This window comes from Hyperoodon ampullatus, assembly GCF_949752795.1.
Source record: "Hyperoodon ampullatus genome assembly, chromosome: 14".
NCBI lineage: Eukaryota > Metazoa > Chordata > Mammalia > Artiodactyla > Ziphiidae > Hyperoodon > Hyperoodon ampullatus.
Window position 1 is genome coordinate 53438196 of NC_136927.1, and position 25453 is coordinate 53463648.

The window sequence follows — 25453 nt, forward strand, 5'->3', positions numbered from 1 at the left end:
GTTTATTGAGCTAAATCAGCAAGGCACAAAAGAGGCTAGGAAAGACATTCCTAAAATACAGAAAAACTAATGGGCTCCTTCCATTCAACACAGGCAGTGCCCCTCTCCAATACTGAGGTGAAGCTCCCACCCCTGCAAACAGCAGAAAATAGGCACTCTGCTCAAACAGAGGGACAGAGCCATGGTGCACCAGGAAGGACAGGGGGCTTATGACTGCTCTATCCTAGCAGCACCAGAGAAAGGTCAGTCAGAGAAAGGTCAGGTTAGAAAGGCACAGCCCACCTCTCCTTCCCCTCAGAGACCAGGGGTGGAGAAATAATGATTCCTTTCGCTCCGTTTCTCATTGGCCTTTTCCAAGTGGTCACGTCGTAGAGGTGGGGAGTGGAGATGGGGAGGGACGTAGGGTCATGTCAGAAGTCCTACAATAAGAAAGATGAAAGTAAGATACAGAGACCTAACAACAGACCAAAGGGCAAAGAGAAGACTGCAAGGTCCTCCAGAGGACAACTCTCATTCTCTTCCTGTACCACCCCTCCCCCAGGATACTCCTAAAGCCCCAAGGCAGCTGAGACAGCAGGCCAGGGGCTGTGGCCTTTCTTTCCACCTACTTGACAGGCACATGTGCTACCTGCCAGCATCTCCCAAGGATGCACAACTCCTCTTACCCTGCCTTCCACAGTCTGTTTTGGGGACGCTCACCTCAGTGTTCAGCTCTGCAGAATCTAAGAGGTCCAGCCCGTGCTCACTGGGGGAGGACTGCTAGAGAGAATGGGATCAAAAATCAGAAAGGTCCCTCCCCACTCCCATCACCTGCAAATAACAACAAAAGGTCCCTTTCCAGTCTCTTGTGACAAGCCTGAAGGCTGGGGTAGGTCCCTGAAGCAGCCAGGGAGGGAAGAGGAGCAGTCAGAGTGGGCAGCAGCGTCAGAGTCATCAGAGAAGTGCTTCTTCTCCTGGCCTGCCAACTGAGACCCTTAAATTTGTTCAGCTTTGGAACGAGAGAATGGGGTTTTTCCTGAGGGGACTTTAGGAAAGACTAATAGAGGCCTTGCTGTCTAGTCTCTGGGTTGAACATGTTATCTGGTTTTCCCTTTGAGCACAAGACCTCCACTCCCCTCTTCTACTGTGTCCTTTCTCCACCTTCAAAGAGCAGAGAAGGGAGCAGAACAGCAGCAGACACACAATCCTTTTTTGTTTATAAGGCTCCTTCACTTCGTATTTTGTGTAAAAGGTCCATTTTAAAGATGATGGGGTTGAGAGGGGTTAAGGAGCTAACTTGATAAAGTGGTAAAACGGAAGACTTTTAGGTCTCCTCACTCGAATTCCATGCTTTTCCTACTGAACTGGCAGCATATCCTCCTGAGGAAGCAGGCGGGCAAGGGTAGCAAATGGAGTGACTGGAGGAAGAGGGACTGGGGCAGCCCTCTAAGGAGAGAGGAAGGAAGGTCGGCTGTGCCTGTGTGCGTGTGTTACGAAGAGACTTGCTGAACGGGCTGCAAGGTTGGACTGGGTGACCTTCCATCTCTATCTAGCCCTAGAACTCCCTTTAATTCTTAGGAGATTAAGAGGCAAAATACCTATAAGGGGATTGAGAGTGTGGGAGTGCTATTCCAGTCCTTTTTGGTATTTAAAATTTTTTCCCCCTATTTCCTTAAAGTCCAAGCAAAGTCAACAGCAACTTACAAACCCTTCCTCCTTTACTCTATGATTCTTTCAAAACGTCTTGGGCAGCTTCCAAGGACAAGGCATCATCAGGAGAGAGGAGAATCACAATAGTTTCTCTCCCTCACATCTGCTTCCAGTTCTAGAGGGACAAGGGACTGTTGGATCCACTCACCTTGCCTGTACCTTGCCACTCTTCACTTGAGTCATTCTGAATTTCTAATTCTTCTTCATCCTCTTCCATCAGGCTGAGCCTGGAAACAGTGGCAAAGAGTAGAGGTTTTCAAGGACCGCTGAGAGTTTCTCAGAGGCACCCCAGGGGAACAGGGTGGGCAGTAAGCAGACCAGGGCTCCAGAGTCCCACACCAGCTTCAATCAAAGCAGCTCTACTTATATCTGTTTTATATGCTAGGGTTCCACGTTACACTGGAAGGAAGTGTTCTGTGGTTAAAACAAGTCCACAAAACACAAGCATAGAAGCAACGAGAAGGAAAGAATCCCCTCACAATGGATGACATCTGAAGTGAAGACAGAAGATGATGAGAAAAGCTCACCGGGTCAGCCGGTTGCCCAGACCAGGACCCAAAGAGTTGAGTAGAGTCTGGAAATGCTGTGGACTCGAGGACCTTAACCTCTGGGCACCTAAAAGGGGCTGGCTGTTGGGAATGAAGGTGGATCAGTGACAAGGATTAAAAATAAAGGTAAAAAGAGGAGGTAAAGTGGCCAGCATGAAAGCCAGTAAAAAGCTCAGAGTGGAGGGAAAAAGAGAAAATGTAAAGCTAAAGAAAGGGGAAAGGACCGGAGAAGAACCCGAGAATGAGGGGCGCTGTGGGAGGGAACAACACAACAGAAATGACGAGACCAAACTGGGACATCACAGCCGGGCTCTCCTGGGGGCGCACCTTTGGGTAAATGCCAATTCTGAGCCGCTGCCTTCTTCCATCTCTTCCAATCCCCCCAGGGGCTGCCTACTTTTCACAGCCGTTGAGGTGAGGGTGGGTGTGGGTGGGATACTGTTCAGCTGTAGGCTTTCCTCCTGTGATGCAGAGATGTCCTCTCTGTGCCGCCTGGAGGGGCCTGCAAAGCAGCAGAGGCACATGTTAACTGTAGACCAGGTACCACCACAGACACTTTTAGTTTTTCAAGACCTGGTCAGAATTTGGTAAGGAAAAGTTATAAAAGAAGGGAATGGAAAATCTAGATGGTCTCATTACGACACGACTAAAAACAAGTACAGCCCTATGTACTATAAAAAGTAGGGTTTACAGAATTGTACCAAGGACTTGTCCAAGAAAAGCTCATTACACAGCTTAGAAAACAAGAAGGAAAGAGACATACATTCCACAGATAAACAGTAACATACAAACATGAATGTGAGAGAGGGTTGGAGTCCTTAAGATTGAGAGGTCTCAGTTAATCAATGAAGACATCTGAAATCCTATTCATTCAAGATTTCTGTAGTGAGAAAAAGCTTAGTATGGCCTGAAATGAGGGAGGAAACATGAGGGTTAAGGAGAAACAGAAAAATGGGAGACTGGATTTTTTAGAAGCCAGAAAAAATGAGATAACTGCAATGTCAGCACAGTTCTAATATGAACGGTAAATGGAAGACCTGGGGCTCAAAATATTAAGAACTCTCTCCTGCAGAGCTCTAGAAAGGCAGAGGAGGAGAAAGAACCCCAAAATGTCTTAGAAAACCTAGGCAATGTTATTTTTAAAACATAAGTCAAATCCATATTAGTATTTGTCAACTGTAAATGTTTATACCCCCATTATCCTCTCTCCCCACAGCCTGTTTGTACACTGAAACCGGCAACCGGAGAGTGAGCTGCTTCTGGTTTAAGCAGAGGGCTACCGAAACAGGGAAGAGACACGTCCGTGAGCTGTGTTCCCAGAGAATAAACCTTGGGCCCCCACGTGACTCCTAATCTCTCCAACCTATTATCACTGGTGTAATGTCCACGGATTAAGCCCTGGGACCTCTATCTTCATCTTCACTGGCTTCCTTAGCCATTCAGGTTCATGACTTTAAGTACCAACTCCCACATCTATCTCAAGTCTGCCTGCCCGCCTCACTCCAGATTCCTGTCTGTCCAACATCTCCACCTGTAGTAACATGGCTCATACCAAAGCCCTGGTCTCATTTCTCACTCACAGCCTTCCCCATCTCAGTTGCTATCAACTCCATCCTTCCAATTATTAGGCCAAAATCCTTGGAGTCATCCTCAACTCCTTTCTTTCTTGCATCTTACATTCTTTCTTATTATGACGTCCTATTAGTAGTATCTTGGAAGTATGCCCAGAATCTGGCTGCTTCTCACCATGTCCGCTGCTCCCCTGGCTCACGCACTCTCATCTCCTGTCTGGGCCCCCACAGCAGCCTCCTCACCAGTTCCTTGGCTTCAACCCCTGCCTCTCCTTTGGTCAGTTCTCAACACAGCAGCCAGAAGGAACCCCTTAAAATTTAAGGCAAATCCTGTCACTCCTGTGCTCAAATCCTCCAATGTTTACCCATCTCACTCTGAGTAAAAGCTGGAGTCTTTATTCTGGCTTGTATGCTCTGGACTCCTACGACCTCTTTGGTCTCATATCCTACACAGTCTCCACTCAGCTATACCGGCCTTCTCTGCTGTTCCTTGAACGTGCCAGAGACATTCCCACCATGGCCTCTGGACCGGCTGCACCCTCTAGTCTGCTATTCTGATATACACAAGGCACCCCCTCTTTCACTTCCTTCAGTTTTCTCCCCTGCATTCATGTTCTCTCCAAGGCCTTCCCCGATCACTCTTTGTAAGACTGCAATCCCCACCTCACCAGTATTTCCCCATCCTCTTCCACAGCATGCATCACTATCTGACACTGTTCGAAAGAAAGTTCACTGCATTATTCCCAGCACAACTGAGCACAAGGTGCTCAGTAAGTGTCTGTTGAATGAACAATGGAACCGATCTTTTCAGTTTTCTCCTACCTTTACAAACTCTGTTTTAGGCAAACCAATCTACACGTCTATGTGCTTTGGCAAACTCTTACCTTTCTATGTTCTGCTTGTGTTCTTCTGCTAGCCCATGATACTCACTCCTCCTCTGTTCAACTTATGTAAATCTTACCCATTTTTCAAGATCCAGCATAAATCCCATCTTCTTGATAAAGCCTTCATAGATCAACTAAACTTAAAATGATTCCTTCCTTCCCTGAATTCTATAGCATTCATCTGTCAAATCCCTGGGAATTTATTACTTACTGGTGACTTCATAACTTAGATTTTCTATAAATGTATTTTCTTTCTTTTCTATTAGATGGTAAGCCACTTGAGAATCCTTCATGGCCTCTAAAACACCTAACACAGTATCTTGCATATAGTATGTCCTTAGGTGGTATACAAAAGACATTAAAAGGAATTCATAACCTACCTCAAAACACACACAAAAATTAACTCAAAATGGATCACAGACCTAAAGGTATTAGCTGTAACTAGAAAACTCTTAGAAGAAAACACAGGAATAAATCTTTGTGACTTTAGGCAATAGCTTAAGACATCAAAAGCACAAGCAACAAAAAAAATAGATAAGTTGAATTTCACCAAAATTAAGAACTTCTGTATTTCAAAGGACACCATCAAGAAAATTAAAAGACAACCCACAGAATGGAAGAAAATTTTTCTGTACCATACATCTGATAAGAGACTTTTGTCTAGAATATGTAAAGAACTCAACAAGAAAAGGACAACCCAATTTTTAAATGAGCAAAGGATTTGAACAGACATTTCTTTGAAGAAGATATACAAATAGCCAATAAGCATGTGAAAAGATGCTCAACAGCATTAGTCCTTAGGGAAATGCAAATTTAAACTACCATGAATGAGATACCAATTCACAGCCACTAGGAGATGGATAAAATAAAAAAGACAATAACAAGTGTTGGCATGAATGTAGAGAAACTGGGGCCCTTGTACATTGCTGTTGGGATTGTAAAATGATGTAGGCACTTTGGAAAACAATTTGGTAGTTCCTCATAAAGTTACACATAGAGTTACCGTATGATCCAGCAATTTCAGTTCTTAGGTATATCTCAAGAGAAGTGAAAACCTACATCCACACAAAAACCTACACATGAATGTTCACAGCAGCATTATGCCTAACAATCAGAAAGTGGAAACAACCTAAATGTCAATTAACTGATAAATGGATAAATAAAATATGGCATATCCACTCAAATGGAATGTTATTTGGTCATGAAAAGTTATGAGGTACTGATAAATGCTAAGCATGGATGAACCTTGAAAACATGATGCTTAGTAAAAGAAGCACACAAGGCCACATACCATATGATTCCATTTATACAAAATGTCTAAGAATAGGCAAACCCAGAGACAGGAAGTAGATTAGTTATACTGCCTAGGCTGGGGGAATGGGGAGAATGGCGAATGACTACTAATATTTTAAAATGTACACTAGGGCTTCCCTGGTGGTGCAGTGGTTGAGAGTCCGCCTGCCGATGCAGGGGACACGGGTTCGTGGCCTGGTCTGGGAAGATCCCACATGCCGCGGAGCGGCTGGGCCCGTGAGCCATGGCCACTGAGCCTGCGTGTCCGGAGCCTGTGCTCCGCAACGGGAGAGGCCACAACAGTGAGAGGCCCGCGTACCGCAAAAAAAAATAATAATAATAATCATAAAATAATAATAAAATGTACCCTAAAAAGCACAAACACACACCTCAAACTTGTGATTTCTAGGATATTACCACTGAAGATGAGACTATGTTTATTAAAAAAAAAGAAAATCGGTTTAAAGAAAAAACAGGTAAATTATAAGACAGGTAGTGATCTGAAGATTAAAAAATCATGAAGGTTATACAAAAAGCTTTAAAAATTGGAAAATAACAAGATGTCACAGAGAGACATCCTAAATGTACAGATTTCTTAGTTCAATCTCTGGTTTTATGATTAGTTTCTATGTAATTTTTCACAGAAGTTCGCTGTTTTTAGTTGGCTAGATAAACCTTGAAGAAAATGAGTTCCCTTAATGATAGTAGGTGATCAATGAAATACTTATTTGACCAAACACAAGAGTTTGAAGGAAGCAAAAAGCCAATATGCTGCTTATCTAGGTAGTGGCGATCAAGGAAGTAGCACTGGGCACCCTGATACCTTCACTCACAGCACTTTACCTTCAATGCGCCTCTTCTTGGAGCGGGGGTAGCCCTGAGGGTTGGCCTCTGCTGTACTCTCTACAGGGCTGAGGGACTGGCAGTAGGTGGTGACTGGACCCCAGGGATGGCCAGGTGCCTGGGAGACACGCTGCAGACACTTTTCCAGGTAGGACAGTCTAAGAAAGGGGTGGGATGGAGAGGCTGAAGTGGTCACAGGCCCTCGCCACACCCTTCTTCTCTAACCCCCATCTTTATCCACCCACACCCTAACTTACAGCAGTTGCTTGTCCTGATGGAAGAGTCGGGGGGAGAACTCTGAAAGGAGCTCCAGGAATGCCAGATTTGGGGGCTGACTGGAGGAGCCAGCTGGAGGAAGCTCAGACAAGGAGAACCTGATGCCTTCCCTTGGTTGAGCAAAATCATTTTAGGAAGATAGTCCCTTCCCACTTCCCTCCCAGGGCTGAGGCATCCTGTCCAAGTGCTTCTTCCCCTGGACCCAGCCTGTCTCCAAAGGATACCCGCTCACCAACTCTACTGAGACTCCTCGGCATGCTTACCCTCCCCCTCTGAGACCTCACTCCCAGCCCTCCCTGTACCCAGCCTCTGGCTCAGCCCTCTTAGGAAGATTCAAGTACCTTGCTTTCCAACCAATACTTCCTTACTTGTGTAGCATGACCACAAGGTCACGGTTCTGTAGCTGCTGGGGTCCAAAGCTCAAGGCAAACCTCCTGGCCAGGTCCCTCATCTCGATGAAGGCTGGAAGCTCATTCAGGCCCTGGGGCCCCTGTTCCTGCAGCAGTTCTGTGTATAACTGTGTCCAGGAGACATGGCACATTTGGGAAAGGGAGGAACAAGATAGAAACAAGGAAGTATAGCATTCCCTTCTCTGCCCAGAAATCCGAAAGGGCTTGGGACACCATCTGCTATTTTTACTCTTTCTTTCCTCCTAGGACACTGACCCTATTCCTGACCCCCTTGCAACAGAGAGAGGCTTCACCCTGCTCTGTAACAATAAAAATGTCTGTAGTAACTGAAGGGGTTGAGAGAGAACAGACTAGAAAAAGAATTAGGAATTTCCTATCACTTTATTGTTGGTGCTCCCATGTCCTAACTGACGTGGAGTTTCTGTGGGGTTGGGGTAGAAACTGCCCACAGTTAAAAAAATATTTTATGGCTCTACTAACTGTGAAGGTGACTGTCATGTGGAATAAAAGCCAAAGTAAATCAGAAACTTCCTGCTCTGAAGGATCTCATGTTCTAGACGGCTGTGGGTGGGCTGCAGGGAGGGCACGTCAGGTCTGAGGCACTGGAGGCAGAAGGGTGTACCTGCTTGAGGCTCAGCAGCAGGATGCGGGAACAGTGACTTCGGTCAATCTGCCTTGCTCTAGTTAACGTTTCCTTGATAATGTCACCATAGTCATTGTAGAACTGATGGAAAAGAAGTGGAGAAGATACTGTTTGACCACAGGAAAAAACTATTTGTTTAGTTTCTTTCTTCACAGCCCTAACCATATCTCCTTCCGAAACAGCCTTAGGTAGGGAAATGTGAACCTAAGCATAAAGCAACTCAAACTAGACCACACCTCTAACCAACAGGTACAAAGCCCCAAATAAATCAGTTTAGGCAAATAAGGGAAGAAACTCTGCCCTGAGCCCATTTCTTGGAGAAGAAGGATAGCAAGCCTGCCAGAGCCCAGTGTCATCCAGCACCGAAGCCTTTGCTATTTGTCTCTCCCCACTAGAAGAGAAGCTCCAGGAAGGAGGAGCCGTTGACTATTTTGTTCACTGAGGTGTCCTTAGTGCCTGGGATAGTACGTACTCAGTAAAGAGAAATCAACACAATGGTGGATTGAGGAAATGAGGTATATATCTAAGTACCTTGTGAGGATTGAACCCTCTTCCATTCTTATTTCCCTTTCCTACATTACCCCATTCCATAGACTATATTCACATAAGAAAAAAAAGTCTTGGGGCTTCCCTGGTGGCGCAGTGGTTGAGAGTCTGCCTGCCGATGCAGGGGACGCGGGTTTGTGCCCCGGTCCGGGAGGATCCCACGTGCCGCGGAGCGGCTGGGCCCGTGAGCCATGGCCACTGAGCCTGCGTGTCCGGAGCCTGTGCTCCGCAGCGGGAGAGGCCACAACAGTGAGAGGCCCGCGTGCCGCAAAAAAAAAAAAAAAAAGTCTGGACAAGAAGAATAAGATACTTTCCCTCCAATGAATTTCTTCCTCCTAACAGTTTTTTCTCCACTAACTATTTACTACTAAGTCTCTTTTCTTTGTCCCTTTATTCTTAACTGTTGGCCTTTCCCCCTGCTTCTCCTTTTAAGCCTGATACCATCATCTCCCCAACCTTCCTTTCTGTAGTGCTACAGCATCTGCAGCCATGGCCGTGCTCAGCTTGGCGCCCTGCTGTACCTTGTTGTAGTGTTTGAAAACATCCGAGGCTGCGTCCATCTCCAGCACCCCATAAAGCACCAGCTTGCAGAACCCAGCCAGGAGGCGGCGCCGCTGGTGCAGCTGCTCTATCTGTAAATGATCCTCCTGGGAATGACCTGGTTCACATCAAGTGCAGAATGGAAACATCAGAATCACAGATTCAGACCTCCTGCCCTATATGCCTGAGCCCCAGGTATAGAGCCCCTGTACCACTGCCCAGTCCTCCAGGCTGGATGAAGACGTGGTCCATGAGGAAGCTGGCCAGCTCAGACTGGAGAGTGGCTTCAGGAATAAAGACAAGTGGCCTAAGGAACTCTCGTCCCCCGACAATCATCTGAGGGCCAAAGATGAGCAGCAGATCACTTAACAATACAAAAGCCTGTCAGGGAAAAAAAAGAACGCTTAAAAAGGACAGAATATTGAGCAAGACAGAAATTACTTTGCCAATTTCCCCTTAGAACGGGGTTTCCTCAGACCACAGGGTCGGGGTGGGGGGGATGACTCGCGTTCTGACATACGCTCACTTGAGAAATCGCTCACCTGTTCCTGAATCTCAGGATCCACATCTGAGAGGCAGTTCTGGCAGAGTTCACAGAAGGCCACCATCCTGCCCTTCAAACTCAACAGCTGCTTCTGTGGAGACAATGGCTTCAGCGGGGAGAAATGAAGGAAGACATGGACTCCTCCATTCCCGTTCCCCCTACTCAGACCCATATTCACCTGGGAAGCACCTGATTCAGAAACGTGGGTTAGTGTCCAGAGAATGGAAAAATAGACAAGAGTCAAGGCTGGTAGGATCACCTGTAACAACCAAATGTTACAAAATGAGGGTCAGGAATAAGGGGCAGGTAGGGAGAGAGAGACAGACAGGCAGATACACACAAAGGGGGGAAAAAAGAAAAAAGCAGACAAGAAGAGAGAAAATGAGATTAGGAGAGACCCAGCTCCTTTTCCGGTAGAAAAAAACTGATTCTGGAAGTCTTCAGAGGATTCTATCCTGAGTAGGAATGCCACCTCCCCCTAATTTATTTAAAGTCTCCTAGACCCCCTCAATATTATCCTTGACTCCCCAGAAACAAGAGAGAATGGCTGTTTTCAGGTGCTGGAAAGTACATTCAACTTCCAAGATTGGGATGGAAGGAACGACACACATGATCAAGATCTCTCTCTCTCATCTGCTCCACAGCCCTGGGACTCGAACTGCGTGTGAGGTGGCCACCTAGAACACGGCCCTTAAAACTCCTCTCCTGCCTCCACGTCTCCAACTTGTCTACTTGCCTGGTGAGGAACCTCTCCTGTGTCCACAGCCTTCTGGAGGAGTCGGTAGCAGGGCTCATAGAGCTCCCAGCGGGTTAGGTCATGGGCACTTTGGGGGGCGGGGAGAGAAAAATGTTACACTGGAAGAGAATGAGAGGAATCAACCCCCCAGACAGCGGTAGAAACAGAAGAGGGAGCAGGAGGGGAGCTGCTCACTTGTAGAAGGCAGAGAGGCGCTTCAGGGTGGCTGCCAGACTGTACACCTCATCCTCATCTAGGAAGGACGACTGAGGAAGAAAGAAGGTTCACAGTGGGATTTTCCCAAGAACTCAGATCCACACCCCCGGCTTGGGGCCTCTCCCACACAAGTCTGGGGTGTCCCGTCATGCAGCCCCACTTCCAACCTGCAGCTGCTCTTCAAGCTCCTGCTGGAAGCGGTCAGTTAGCAGATCCACAAGTTGGCTGCGGGCAAAGTCCACCCGGCTGAAGAACGTGAACTCCGGATTACAGAGCAGATAGAGGGCATGAGCACCAGCCTCAAGCACCGCTGGTTCCGCATGCTTCACCACCACCTCTTGGAGCTGCTGCAGGAGCAGCTCCAGGTGCTGAGAGAGAAAAAGGTGGGAGAAGACCGTGCTGTGGGGTGGGGGGGAGGACAACTCCTCCGGAGGGGTCTAGAGGTGGGGAGAAAAGAAACAGGGTCGAAAGCTTTAAACTTCAAGAATAAGATGCCTCAGAAACGGAGGGTTTATTGGTTTTTCTAGAATGCAGGTTCTTGAGAAAAACCGGATACTGGCAGTAGAACCTTTGGCCCTAGGACGAAAGTAGCAAAGTATAGGGAATGTGTCCTCCTCTCTCCTCACCTTCTCCAAGCGCCTGGTGCAGTAGATGTTGAGGTCAAAGTAGTTGAGAAGCTGCAGCAGGGGAGCAACCTTCTCTGCATCAGCTGAGAACTGTGGTGATTGAGAGGGAAGCCTACTTATTACCTGCTATACTGCTGATCTGGAGGCCAGTTCCTTCCACCCGCTCATTCCCAGAGGCTGAGCAGTGGGGCCCCTCTACCTTGGCCAGGAGCTGGGGGAGCAGGGGGATGAGGTGCTCAGTCAGCTTCACCTTGTCGTCGGCTTGGATCTTACGTTCTTTGGGGGTTAAGCCCTGGAATTACAATCATTTGGGGGTGGGGGTAAAAGTGTGTGTACATGTATTCCTCTGCCTAATAATCTTATCTTCCCAGGAAGGAAAACTCAGCAGCTCCCTTCAGTTTCTTTCTCTGGAAATGGAATTCTTTGAGGGGCAGAGGAAGGAGCACCTGAACCTAAGACTTGAGGATTAGGACGGACAATGCCTGCCTGGATTTAATATTGCTAACCAACCTACCCTGCCCCTCGTGCCATACCTTCCTCACCGTGACCCGCCCCACAGGCGGGTGACCCTCGGAAGCTTGCCGGACACTGGACACAAGGATTTCTGTCAGTGTGCTCTCCTGTACGTCGCCCAGGTCTGAGGTGGCGGGAGGATGGAAAACAGAATCACAGGGTGGCCACCCTCCATCTCCAAGGACCCCACCGCCCCACCACCCATGACACCTATGCCTTTCACAAGTCAGGATAGAAATCTCTCCTGGTTTCCTACTAGGAGATGAGAGCTCCCCTCCCCTGGCTACCAGGTGGCACACACTCTGGTCCTTCTCCAGCAGCAGGCTTGTCAGACTCTCCCAGTCCTTCAGCTGAGGCCCCGCACAGTCCCACAGGCTGTCTACTAAGTATGCAGCGTGGTAATGGAGCTGTGGAAGAAGACAGATGTTAAGTTACTGAAGCCACATGTTAAAACTCTAGGAATTGGCTACTAATGAACCATTTCTCTCCTTCCTGCAGTGCCAGCTTCCATCCTTCTCTACCTGAAGGTCTTACGCATGAGAGCCCAACAGCTCCTTTCCATACGTCACCTCACTCTCCACAAAAAAGGACAGCAGAAGGTGGAAGAAAGTCCTCTGGGAGCGTGGAGTTCGGTGTCGCTCTCTCTCACCCACCGTTCTTGTCTCACACTCAGGGTAGAAGAGCCTGGTAGAGGGGACACAGGGAAAGGGCATAGCACGGAAGGAAGTAAGCAGTGCAACAGTTACCATGGAAGGAAGAAACAGTCCAAGGAGAGGATTAAAGGAAAAAGAGGCGCAGAGCTAAGGAAAGCCCCAAGGCGTTGAGAAGGGAAGGAGACACCAAGGGAGACTTTATAGGTATGAGGAGCCCTTAGAAAGAGCACCAGCAGATGATGGAGAGAAAACAACAGATGATGGTGTTAAAGGAACAAACGAAAAGAGGCCCACTCACTTCCAGTACAGAAACTCCCCTACAGCAGAGGCCAGGGCTCTGTTAGAGGCATACACAACAGGGTAGATGCTCTCACAGTCTGCCTCTGTCAGCACCCCTTCCATGTTCCTGCCAGGAGAAAAGCAGAACAAGCAGGTGGATATGAATGTCATCCTCTAGCACAACTAAGGCTAGAAACAAAAAGGGAAAACCAACAAGGATTAACTCACAAAGAACTTCCAAATGGAAGAGTGGAAAACAGAGGGATATGAAGAGTTAGAGAAGATAGGAAATTTGCCCCCTGAAGATCCTGTAACTCGGGAGTGACCTCTGTCTTTCAACCTGTATATGAACAAGAGTCAACCTACGATCCGTGGAGGGATAGGACTCTGGAAGGGCCTGTCTGATGCTGAAAAGGTAAGTCTGAGATGCTTGCCTCCCAACTTCCCAGGACTCACTTAAGGATAATTGTTAGTAACCTGACGGCCTCCACTGCCACGTCATACTCTCGGTCCATGACCATGGAAACCAACCGGTCCTGTAAAAAGGAGAACATTGCTCAATAGCTCATTGTATCCATCCCAAAACACCGCTTTCTTAGAATCTGAGGGATTCCTAAAGACAGAGTGTAGAAGCAGACACTGGGATATCTATGGATATATAAAAATAATAGACATGGATAAATGAGGTAGGGAAATGGGAACCACAGACAGAGCCAAGCACAGGAACACTGTCCCGATTTTACCTTAAAGCGGCTGGTAAAGAGCTCCAGGCGTGCAGTCCAGTCTCGGTTGCCGTACAGCCCTTTTAGAGCCTTCAAGCACTTCAGACGGACTTCTCGATGCTACTGAGGAGAAGGGAAATGTGGCTGACTCTTCCTCTACTCACCCCCACTGGGCCTCCATACTTCCCTCTCAGATTACTCATTCTGGGCCTGGGTGTCCTCTGCATCGAGGACTCTGAGATGTCTCAGAGACAATGAACAGCTGTCTTCTCACCTAAAATCCAAAAGGATCACAGCAGAATTTAGCAATCATGATTAAAAGGATCTTTTGGCTACCACCCTAGCATTTGCATTACCACCCTGTCAATAACTTTCTTGCCTTTCCATAGGGAAAGGCTTTCTCCACTCGACTGTGGTTTTGAGGCATTTAATCTCCTATATATATCTTTCTCTCTCTTAACTTATCCTACCCTCCCAAATACTGGGGGAGTTTCGAGGTTCAGTGTCTTGATGAGTTGATCACTGACTAGAGAAACACCTAAGTGGCAGTACCAGGAAAAGCTGAAGCATCCTAGGGAAGGGAAGAGGACTGACTCAACTCTCACCTTATCATGCAGGGTCCAGCCAATATATTTTAAATAGCTGTCAGTGAGGAAAGAGGTACTGTAGCTTTGCATCCAAGACCCAATCTCCTCAATGCAGATAGCACGGATCTCAGGAAGGACATCCCTAGGCACAGAGAGAAACTGACCCTTATTACCTTCTCTCCAAACTCACTTTCCATCCCAGCAGGTATCTCTTTGTCACAGAAGAATCTATTTTCTTGACTAAACACCAGGTACTAGGCCTTTCATTTCCTCCTCCCAATGTGAATATTTAAAATATTTCTTTCTGTAACCAACCTATAAAATAGTTGAACTTATCCTCCATGCCCCTTTTAAAAACCAATTTTGGAATTTAATTTAGCTGTCGCCCAAACTGCGTGTGTGTGTGTGTGTGTGTGTGTCTAACTGAGGTACAGTTGATATACAATATAAGTTTCAGGTACAACACAGTGATTCACAATTTTTAAAGGTTATATTTAGAGTTATTATAAAATATAAGCTATATTCCCTGTGTTGTACAATATATCCACATGTCTGTTTTGCTTCCACTTCAAGAAAAGATTACATCTGCTGAAGGGTTCTGGAAAGGCAGAGGTTGAAATCTAGGTAAGAGTAAGACACGAATACTGAGGAAAAAGTTCTTTACCCAGTATAAAACTCCCCTGCCTTTAGCACAGTGTAAGGCACAGTGAAGTGGGCTATGAAAAGGCTTGCCGAGCTGTACACCTTCAGAAAGCCCCTGCCTTTTGGCTCTCTGCTCTTGTCCTCTCAAGGCTCAAGCCCCAGGAAGATGGGGGAGGGGAGGTCTCAGGCAAAGCTGGAGCAGAAGAATACTCAGCAATGCCTTACCCTCTTATCATCTCTCCCAGAAGAGTTTACATGATCCTTTGTAGGCGGGGATAAACTAAACCTAATTTGGAACATTTGTTGTTAGAGTTTCTGCCCCAGCTGCACTAGCTGTGGGACTAACCAGATAACTCAGGATTAGGAGGAGACCTTGTCACTTCTACAGACTCCATAACTGAGGACCAGCCACTTCAATGAGAGGATCCCAGTAACTCACCTGTACCGATGTACAAAGACACCCCTGAAGAGGGCATTCATCATTCCTTCAATCTCCTCTTGATGCTCTTGGAGCTGGAGGACAGGGAGTAACAGGTCAATCTCTCATGTCCCCCAATAATATAAGGCCACAAAAATCTAAGCATGACATCCACCTATTTCCTATTAGTAAGAGGACACAGTCTGAACCTCTGGTATCCTTTGTTCCCTTTTAAACCTTCTAATTTTTTTTTTAATTTTCAGGACATTTGGCTTTATTTCCCACACGTTCATAATACTTCAATCTCCCCAAAATCATTTTTTCCCCCACATGAGAAATATACATCTATAGTAAGGTATGAAAGTTACAGGCCTCTAACTTTCTCTCTCTTTCTATGGATTAGATACCTTGGAAAAGAATATCACCTACTCATCCACTTGTGACAGTGGATAGGTCGGTGAAATCAGGCAGTCAATAGATACATCTAAAATACAAAGTTCATGAGAAGGGTGGAGTTTGCAAACGAAAGTAATTAAACTCATCAGTCAAAAGCAGTGAAAAAGAAAATGTAGCCAATAAGTTATCAGAATAGAAAAAGGTTAAACCTTCTAATTCTGGAAGAAGCTGTATAGTCAAACTAATGCCTCAGAGATTTGTGTTAGGAAAAAATAATATCCCTTCTATGTCTCATTATTTTGACTATCTTTGGCTATTTAGAGGCCCTAGCTGGTAGTTATACATGTTTTTGACTAACAACAATTGGGAAAAAATTTTTAATAAATGCAGTTTGTTTGAAAAAAGAAGCGGAACTAACAAAAAAAGAGAAGGAAGAGATTATATCAGTGGTTCTCAACTGGTGGCTCCCAGGGGACATTCAGCAATGTCTGTAGACATTTTTGGTTGTCATAACCTGGGAAGGTACTACTGCCATCTAGTGGATAGAGGCCAGAGATGCTGCTAAACATCCTGTAATGCCAGGACAGCTCCCTAAATGTCATTGTTGAGAAAACCTAGATTAGATGAATAACAGATAACAAGGAAGCAGAATTGCAAGGGAACATTCTTTAAGACAACTGCCCCAACTCTTCAATAAATCAATATATTGGGGGAAAATGGGGGGGGAGCAGAGGTTCTGTAATAAAAGAGACTTAAGAAACACAACAATCAAATGTAATGCATAGTCCTTAATTAAATCCTGGTTGGAATTAACCAGATATAAAAGGTATTCTGGGGGGCTTCCCTGGTGGCGCAGTGGTTGAGAGTCCGCCTGCCGATGCAGGGGACACGGGTTCGTGCCCCGGTCCGGGAGGATCCCACATGCCGCGGAGCGGCTGGGTCTGTGAGCCATGGCTGCTGAGCCTGTGTGTCCGGAGCGCCTGTGCTCCGCAATGGGAAAGGCCACAACAGTGAGAGGCCCACGTACCACAAAAAAAAAAAAAAAAAAAAAAAAGGTATTTTGGGGATAAGTGGAAAATTTTAAATACAAATTGGGATTAAAAAATATTAGGGAATCATTGTTAATATTTTGGGGTATGAAAATGGTATTAGGATTATGTAGTAACATGTTTTTTAGACGACATACTTAAGTCTTTAGGTTGAAATACCAATATGCCCATAATTTAGTACAAAATAGTAAAAAAAAAAATAGATGAAGCAAATATAGTGAAATATTAGTTAAAACTAGATTTAAACCTAGTTAAATCTAGATTTAAATTAAATAATCTAGTTAAATCTAGATTATTTGTATGTGGTGTTCATTCTACCAGTGTAATCTATTTTTCTGAACGTTTGAAAATTTTCATACTTAAAGGAAAAGGAAAGAGAGGGAGGGAAGGAGGAAAAGTGGGTCATCAATACCAAATTCTATGTAAGTCGAAAAGGGAGACTGAAAAAAGGTCACTGGCTATAGGGATTAAGAAGTCACTGGTTTGTTGAAAATAACTTGAAAGAAAAAAATGGGGATAGAAGCTAGGTAGTGAAAGGATTCAGCTGGGTATTAAGGAAGTAAGGAAATACTAAAAGGAAGGATAGAAATGGAGTAGCTCATAGAGGAGAATGAAAGAAGATTCAAGGGCTTATATACATTTATAAGTGGAGAGAGGAAAAGAGCGGGGAGGGAGAGATTAAAGACAGAAAGCAGAACGATAACTGATGAAGCAAGAGCCCAGAGAAGTCCAAATAATAGGAGTCACCCTAGTGTATATAATTTAAGATTTGACACAGACTCAGTACACATAAGGTTTAAGACATACTGACAGTGAAAAGAACAAAGAGAATCAGGAAAGTATAGATCTTTCTCTAATGATTTAGCATGGAAGATATCTTTGGTGAGAGCTGGAAAACAGTCAACTGGCATAGTTACACATGATGAGTCCTGCCAACCTCATGCTGGGGGAGGTTTCAGATACTAGGGGGAATGAGGGGGAAATCAGTGTTAGTCTCATGATAGACACAGCTGTTTGAAGGTTTAATCAGTGCAAAAGATTTTGTTGGGGTTTATGTCCTCCAGTGGTCTTCTTCAAGTTTAACAGGAAACAAAGCAAGTACCTACTATGTGCCCAACTAGGCAATTTATTCATCTCATTTAATCTTCACAAAAAGAATTATCCCCTTTTTAAAGGAAATGAAACTGAAGCTTAGAGATTACATAAGGCCATGGAGCTAGTAGCTAACTGGAACAGAATTTAAACGCAGGAGTGATCGAAAGGCCTGTGTCCTATCCATTCCTTGAAAACTTGGCCTCCCGCATCAGTGGTTGGCCTTCAGTACTCCTGTGGTAACCTGCATACTGCACACTTCACAAGAAATCAATGCTTAACCCCCTGCACAAGATGCAGGCACAACATTTAAATACCTGTGATAATGAATGCAGACAATGGAAACTGAGCAAAAGTGGAATTATAGAGAACTCTAAAATTTACTCTAAACTAGAAATGCTCTATTGAGCCCACATCCCAGAAACAAAGTGAGCATGCAATAACCTCTGACCGGAGGGGTCTATTAAACTATTGCCAGACTCCATCATTCATGATCTGAAAGCTTGCCTGGGGGACTACGCCTTAGCAGAGAGAAGCTTGGGGACTGATAAGGTGGGCTGCAGCAGCTGTGATGGAAGCCAGGAGAGGAGGGAAGAGGCAGGGAACACTTCTCACCTCTTTGCGTTTCTCCAACAGGCTCTCCAGTCGCTCAGGTGCTCTCTGTCCTGGCCCCTTGTTTCGTTCAGCCTCATACTGACGTTGATTGTTGTCCTTGTGCAGACTCAGTTGGAGGGCAACTCTTACCAAGGAGGTCATCAGCTTCATGGCTTTGAGTCAGTACAAATAAGATAACGAGATCATTACTTAAGTCAGAGGGAGGGAGGGTAGGTTCAAAAAAGAAGGAAAAAAAGGTCAGTGAAAAAGAAAAGCTAGAGCAGGGTGACCCTAAAATCCTAAGACTCACTGTTCTGGAGTGGAGTTTTTCTCTCCCTAACTCTTTTGGGCTTCCTTTAATGCTTAGCATATTCCCAGTGGTGAGCTATAAGAAACACGTTAAGGCTGGAAACTATCACTGTAATCCACTCCTTTTTACAATTCCACTAATGAGAAACTGGATGGAGGTTTGGGATAAAAGAAGCATGACCCTTTAGTAAAGAGCTAGAATGCAGGTAGGAAAGAAGATCCAGGATTGGAGAACAGAGAAAAGTTCTACCAACCCCCAAGAGAACATTTACAGAATAAAAGTGACTGCTTACCAGCCAGGGTGCTAGTGTGACGGAAGGCACGGACTTGGGAGTCTGAGAGGCCAGTGAGCAGAGAGATGAGGTTGTCCATAGGGAAGCCATCATAGAGGAGGCTATACTGGCACCGATAGACCAACGTCCTCACAAATTCACAGAAGCTGCCCTGGAACTTCTTCCAGGATGGGCCTGGAGCTGTCAGAGGATAGTCTCCTGAGTCCTATAAAAGAGTTTATGAAAAGGATGGAAAAGTTATTACCACGTCTATGAAGTCACAGGGACTGGATGTCAAAACCCAATAGTATAGTAAAAATGTATCTCTTATACCTCATTCTCAACTCTACAGGCCTATTCAGATAACGTGTATAGGTCCCTTTTGCTCTCAAGAGATTAAACTCCTGTTTCTAAAAGCTATCCTATTTCCCAGAACCAGAAAGAAGAAGATAATGGGCCTTGTATTTTGAAAAAAGAGTGGCAAGAGGATCCTGGACTGTCTTCCTCCACCTCATTAAACTGTTCTGTTAGGTGCTGGATGATCTCCGAGTTGGACATCTTCTTGAACATCGCAGGGGTCACAGTGCCTGAGGAATGGAGGAGACGAGGTACTTAGAAGGCAAATAACAGGACACCATGACCATTTAACATATACATTTGAAGATGAGCTAGGAAATATACTGAAAAGAGCTTAGGTGGGGAATCAGAAGACCTGAATCCTAGTCATAAATCTGCTGCCATCTAACTGAGTACCTGCTATAAGGCAACCTCTCTAGAAAACCCAAGGGAATCAAACAGTGGAAAACTATGGTTAAAAATAATATTCCAAACAATCAAAAAACAAAGAAAACTATGCCAGATTCTTATAATACAACCTGCAGTCTTATAAGACTAAAGTTAGGTCATGGCCTCTGGGGACCTGGGGCCCCACAGCTTCAGTGGAGAAATATGCGATGAAGTGGCTGAGAAATAAGGAATAAGAAAATAAAAGATTATTTCATTTAGAGAAAGGAAGAGTAAAAGTCTGATGGTCCATTTCCAAATTTGTAAACATCATACTATCACATTAGCATGATTATTTATTTTTCTCCAAAGGGTCTTGTCTCCAAGCCAATACATTTCCTTACTGGATCTCTTCCCTACTTACCAATCAACAATGTAGTCGGCACTAGTTAAATAAGTGAAATTTTTCTTATGCTTTTCCCTCTCATTTAGGAAATGCCTAATCCTACACATATAAAAGGAGGAGAAGTTTTACAATATAGGAGCAAAGGCTGGGGATTAGAAAAGGGTAGGAGTTTCCTCACCTTTACATCCACATGATCGGATGAAAAAGTTAATAAGCTCCAGGAATCCTGCATCCTGGTCTTGCTTGTAGCTATCCAGCCACTCATCTACCAAAGACTAGGAAAATAATGTAGATGATTTCTATTTCTGGCAACATGACAGACTAGAAATTCTGTATAAGCTTTCTAAATGAAGCATCTAAACTTCTGATTAAAATATTAAAACATCTTTTAAAATGTATTGCTAAACAGGGCTTCCCTGGTGGCGCAGTGGTTGAGAGTCCGCCTGCCGATGCAGGCGACACGGGTTCGTGCCCCGATCCGGGAAGATCCCACATGCCGCGGAGCGGCTGGGCCCGTGAGCCACGGCCGCTGGGCCTGCACGTCCGGAGCCTGTGCTCCGCAACGGGAGAGGCCACAACAGTGAGAGGCCCGCGTACCGCAAAAAAAAAAAAAAAAAAAATGTATTGCTAAACAGAATGAAAGGTAAAATTCCATAAAAGCCAAAAATGAAGTGAAGGTAGCAGTTCTGAAAGATAAGCAAGTTGACTTTTGCTGAGGGGCCTCTTGACTACAGAAAGTTAGGAAACTAACTTTCTGTCCAGATGGCTGCATGGAATGTAGAGCATAGGAGATAGAGCCTAAAGGGCTTCCAAAAAGAGTAGTCCAAAAGGAGGCTCCTGCAAAGAGTCACACCCTCTTGAAAGCAAGAATGAGAAATAAACCTATAGGTAAGATGGGGACAGCAAGAAAACTAGCTTGTTATGACCTTAGTGTGGGATAGAGGGAAAAACTAATTGTCCCTTGAGAATTCAAAACCATAAGCCAGTTCCCATATCTGGATTTACAGTCCAGATCCATATTACCTCTACAACCAAAATAACCTCAATCAGATAATTTAATTTAAAGTGACTCTGGAGTGTCCTCACTCAACCACCAGAAGCAAACGTAGGTTTCCTCTCTTAACAACCCATCTTCAACCCAGGCCCCACAGAATTCCAACACATAGAAACCAGTAACAAAAATAGAAAAACTCCGTATGTTTGAAAAATTTTAATTTTTCTAAAAACTATAAAAATCCACACTATACATCAATAAGGATCAATCTCAAACAACTGAAATAATTTAAGTCACACAAAACTAAAGAACAACTCACTCACTTAAATTAAGGAAAACACATTCATTGGTGATAAAATTATAATGAAAGACAAGGGAATGGTTAACAGAAAATTCATTCTACTAGTTATCTCTGGGTGGTGAGGGAACTGGGGGAGTAAGGTGGAGGGAAGATACACAAGGGTCTCTACAGCACCATTAAGGTTTCATTTCTTGAGCTGGGGCTAGAGGCCTGGGTGATCACTGAAAAAAATTTTTAATTGCATATGCCTTACATGTTTTTAGATGGTAATAGAATTACAATAAAATTATTGAAAAAGAAATGTAAGAATACAAAAAAGATATGTGGGGAAGGAAAAAAAATTAGGTATAACTGTCAAAGTGGAGCTAAAAAGTGACAAGGGTGAACAAGTTGCCACCAAAATCCAAGCTTCTCCTCTACATTATCCAGTGCCTTTCCATCAATCAATCAAGGCAAAATCTATCCTGTTCTGTGATACTATTAGGAAAGGAACATTCCCTCTCATGTAAAATCCCCCTTACATCAATCACTCCAAGGATTCACTCTGTGGTCTTATCTGCCTTTCCTGATACAGGTTACGTTCACTAAAATGTCTACATTAAATCAAGTTTGTAGGCACTTGTACTTATCTTTTCACCCAACAAGGGGTGAGATGGTATCAAGAAACAGAGGTGAGACACTCTGTTTTACCTGCATGTCACTTTTGGCAGCTTTCACAGCAGCAAAGAGATCACTGGCTGGTGGCTCTTTCTGACCATGAGCACGTACCATTTGGGACTCCTTCTTTGGACGTTTTGCCACCTAGTAAGCGTAAAGAGATCACGAATATCTTTAAAAAGTGAAAGTGACATTAACGCTCGGTCTCATCACACAGGTAGGCTTAAGCTGCCAATTCCACAGCAGAGTTTGAGTTACTGACTCAGATTAGAAATAACTGATTTTTATATTGTAAACTTTATTATTTCTAGCCTCTTGTCCTTTTAAAAGTCCCTAAGCCCCATTCCTGTTCTTCTATTCCCTAATACCCTCTTCTCTTATTCTTTGCTCTTCAAAATCTGCCTTCTTCCTACTTCTGTCCCTTAACACTTTGTAAGCCTTGTCTTTTCATCAAGCATATCAGCTGACCTCTTCTAGGTTTTCTTTTGCTGCTTCCCAGACCAGCTTCAAAAACAAAACGAAACTGACTCACTGGGGTTGTTTTGAGTGGTCGTTTTGCTGCTCTCTTCTTTACATTTCGTCTCAAGTTGTCTTCGAAGTCACTGCCTTCACCAGCTGACAAAGATTCACTATCCCTATGAGGAAGTGTGGTTCTGCTTAGATACAACACCCTAGTCCCTATATATAAAAGGGTAAATGAATTATAGTTTCTTTTTGTCTCTAACTTTACACCCCTCTCCATGAGAAAAATATATTCAGATTTTAAGAAGAGATGAGCTTACTGTTGCCAGGAAGTAGGGACAATGTCTTAAGGGAAACCTTTCACTTGAATAAAGCATTGGAGATGAAGAATGAAGAACTGAGGTAGGTGAAGGACAACCCTTTCTTAATATCCTCTCTGAATAAGAGAATCAAAAGATATTCACATAAAGAAAAAGATATTCGCGTAAGCAGTGAGGGGATCACTGCTGAGTAGAGAAAAATGGCTCAGGAAGTCATGTATTACTAATACACAAACCAGAGATTAATGTGTGCCTGGTGTTAAATTTTACCCCTTGAAAACAAATTCACGTCTTGTTGATTAGGGTTAAATTTACAAAATAGATATAACCTGGTGCCAAACAGCAGCACTGACAAATAGAAATGATTCAGAAGAGACCAATTAAAATTACCATGGGATATTCTTATAACTGAAGTATAACCTTTAAAAATTGTGAATCATTATGTGGTACACCTGAAACTTATATAATATTGTATATCAACTATACCACACAAAAAAATTACCAGGGGATAAATCAGACCTTGATTAATTTTTTCCTGGAAAGATTTTTTTAAAACCCAAGACATACTCATACAATCTTCACAGAATAAGCTCATAAATGCTAACAGATAAGGACCTGTTTATAAAACCCCAAACAAAAGAACTACAGGACACCAGCTAAAAATTATACACCAGTTTTCAGGCACCAAATAAAGAACTCTTTTTCCTTTCCCCCATCTGTGGGCCCCCACTGGAGGCTGTCCGTGAACATACAAAAGTGTTCAAGAAAGGTTCAGACAAGTTGGATGATGCATTCAGAACACGATGGATTATTCCTGACGCCTCCAACACGTAGGACAGCCGAAACCCAGCCTGTTCTGAACCAGTATAGCATCTCCTGGCTTCTCATAGTCACACACGTGCTGCCACTTTACCCGTCTGTTAAATGAAAACGGGAAAAGCTGCGGACAATGCAACGATGTCTCACCAACCCCACTCACCCCTCCGATGTCTGGTCCGAGTCCCTGTCATCGCGGGGCACAGCGACAGACGAACTAGAAGACGCAGACAGGCTCCTCGGCCCAGTCCCCATCGCTCTGCGCAGCGGGGAGGACCCGCTGCTCGGGGAGGAGGAGCCATGGAGCTGGGAGGACGACGACCACAGGGTGGCCATGGTGGTCCAACTGCGGGAGAGAGAAAGGGGGAAGGCTTCCTGCCCCACCACGTCTCCATCCGCAGCCCCGACGACCCCCCTTGTTTCCAAGGGAAATGCTTTGGAACTCGGGGAGTGGGGGACCCACAAAAAAAAAAGATGGAGAACACACTGTAGATCAACTACACGTCAAATTAAAAAAGAAGAAAAGCACAGCTTTTATGGTTTCTCCTGGGATAAACCATAATAGAAAAGAATATTTTTAAAAACGTATGTGTGTGTATAACTGAGTCACTCTGCTGTACAGCAGAGACTAGCACAACACTGTAAATCACCTATTACTTCAACTGAAAAAAAAAGACGGAGACAGTCCCAACCTGAGGCATCAGGGCGTTAAAGACACCACGGCCCCAACGCCAACCTCCGGTTTGGAGTCACTCCCCAAGCACCGAGGAAGGCACACACCAGGGCAGCTTAAAACGAGAAACAAGAACTCCCCCCAACTCCCCCCCCCCGCCACAGAAGCACCTAGACTTCCATTTCTACAAGGCTAGAACAGGACTCCTCAAGGACCCGACTGCGACGCGCTTAACGATCTGGGGCTAGAGGCGCCATCAGAACCAGGCCGGAAACGCTGAAGGAGTCACGGAAAGCTCACATTCTCCTTTTTTTTTTTTTTTTTTTCCAGAAGAGGGGATCTCTACTCAACGCTGGGCTACGCTATTTGGGCGGAGGAGCCGTCTAACCGCTCAGGAGAGCGACTATCAGCCTCTGGGTCTGGGATTCCTGGCCTCTGTGGAGGAGGGTATGGAAAAGGGAGAGTCCTCTCTCAGGGCCAGAGTGCGGGGAAGGGCGACCGCCTGGGTCAAAGAGGAGCCTCACTGTCTGAACCCGGAACCGCGACTTCTGACCGAGCAGCGTTGAGGAAAAGTCACCACCGCGGGTCCCTCGGGTCTCTGTGGTCACCCTCCTCCCGCCAGCCCCACAGTCCGGCACGGGAGCCCGCCGCTTCCCTTCTGGTGGCAGAAGAATCCAGAAAAACGCGGGAAGGCGCGGGGCGTGCGGTGCGCAGGCGCGAGCCCAACGGCTCGTCTCAGGGCGGGCAAATTGTCGCGAGGCTTGGGCGTGTGCGAGCTCGTGCTCACCACGTTCCAGTCACGGCGCTCCGGCAGCCTCGTGCGGCCTCGAGCTCTCCAGCGTGCCGCCGTGTCACGTGGGCTCCGGCGCGCTGGCCACCTGCTTTAACTCGGCTCCTCCCGGCCCCGCCCCAGCCCCGCTCCTCTGCCCCCAAGTTCTCCCTCCATTGGCCGGGCTTCACACTGCACTAGTAAGAGCTCCTTTAATCTGGCTTCTCAACTGCCACAGGCTGGGTTCCACCCAGGCCCCGCCTTGCGAACCAAATAGCCACGCCTCCGAGGGAGGCCACGCCCTTCCCCCAGCCTCCTTAGTCCTGCCGAGTCCCGCCCCGCTGCCGAGCTTCCCCAGTACATTGGCTTAATTTCTCCCTTGACCCCGCCCCTGAGGCCGGCTCCTTACCATCATTGGCCGGGCCCCGCCCCGGGCCCCGC

The 25453-nt window shown here is 45.6% G+C and overlaps 1 protein-coding gene across 1 annotated transcript; it reads right to left on the reverse strand.

Annotated features, from left to right (window-relative positions):
- On the reverse strand, positions 1-23906 carry STAG3 (STAG3 cohesin complex component; the record flags this gene model as incomplete). The annotated part of the gene is made up of 32 exons (XM_079718679.1): positions 1-419; positions 700-759; positions 1838-1916; positions 2217-2318; positions 2565-2739; positions 6829-6986; positions 7086-7214; positions 7473-7621; positions 8137-8238; positions 9225-9361; positions 9456-9624; positions 9786-9878; positions 9966-10046; positions 10524-10611; positions 10719-10789; positions 10907-11107; positions 11366-11455; positions 11565-11657; positions 11899-12285; positions 12448-12562; positions 12830-12937; positions 13267-13346; positions 13554-13652; positions 14138-14261; positions 15201-15274; positions 18332-18483; positions 18913-19117; positions 19402-19478; positions 20199-20295; positions 22006-22116; positions 22505-22607; positions 23734-23906. 32 exons carry the CDS (start codon positions 23904-23906, stop codon positions 411-413), a joined length of 3891 nt encoding a protein of 1296 aa, XP_079574805.1. The 3' UTR covers positions 1-410.
- Positions 23907-25453: the final 1547 nt, after the last annotated feature.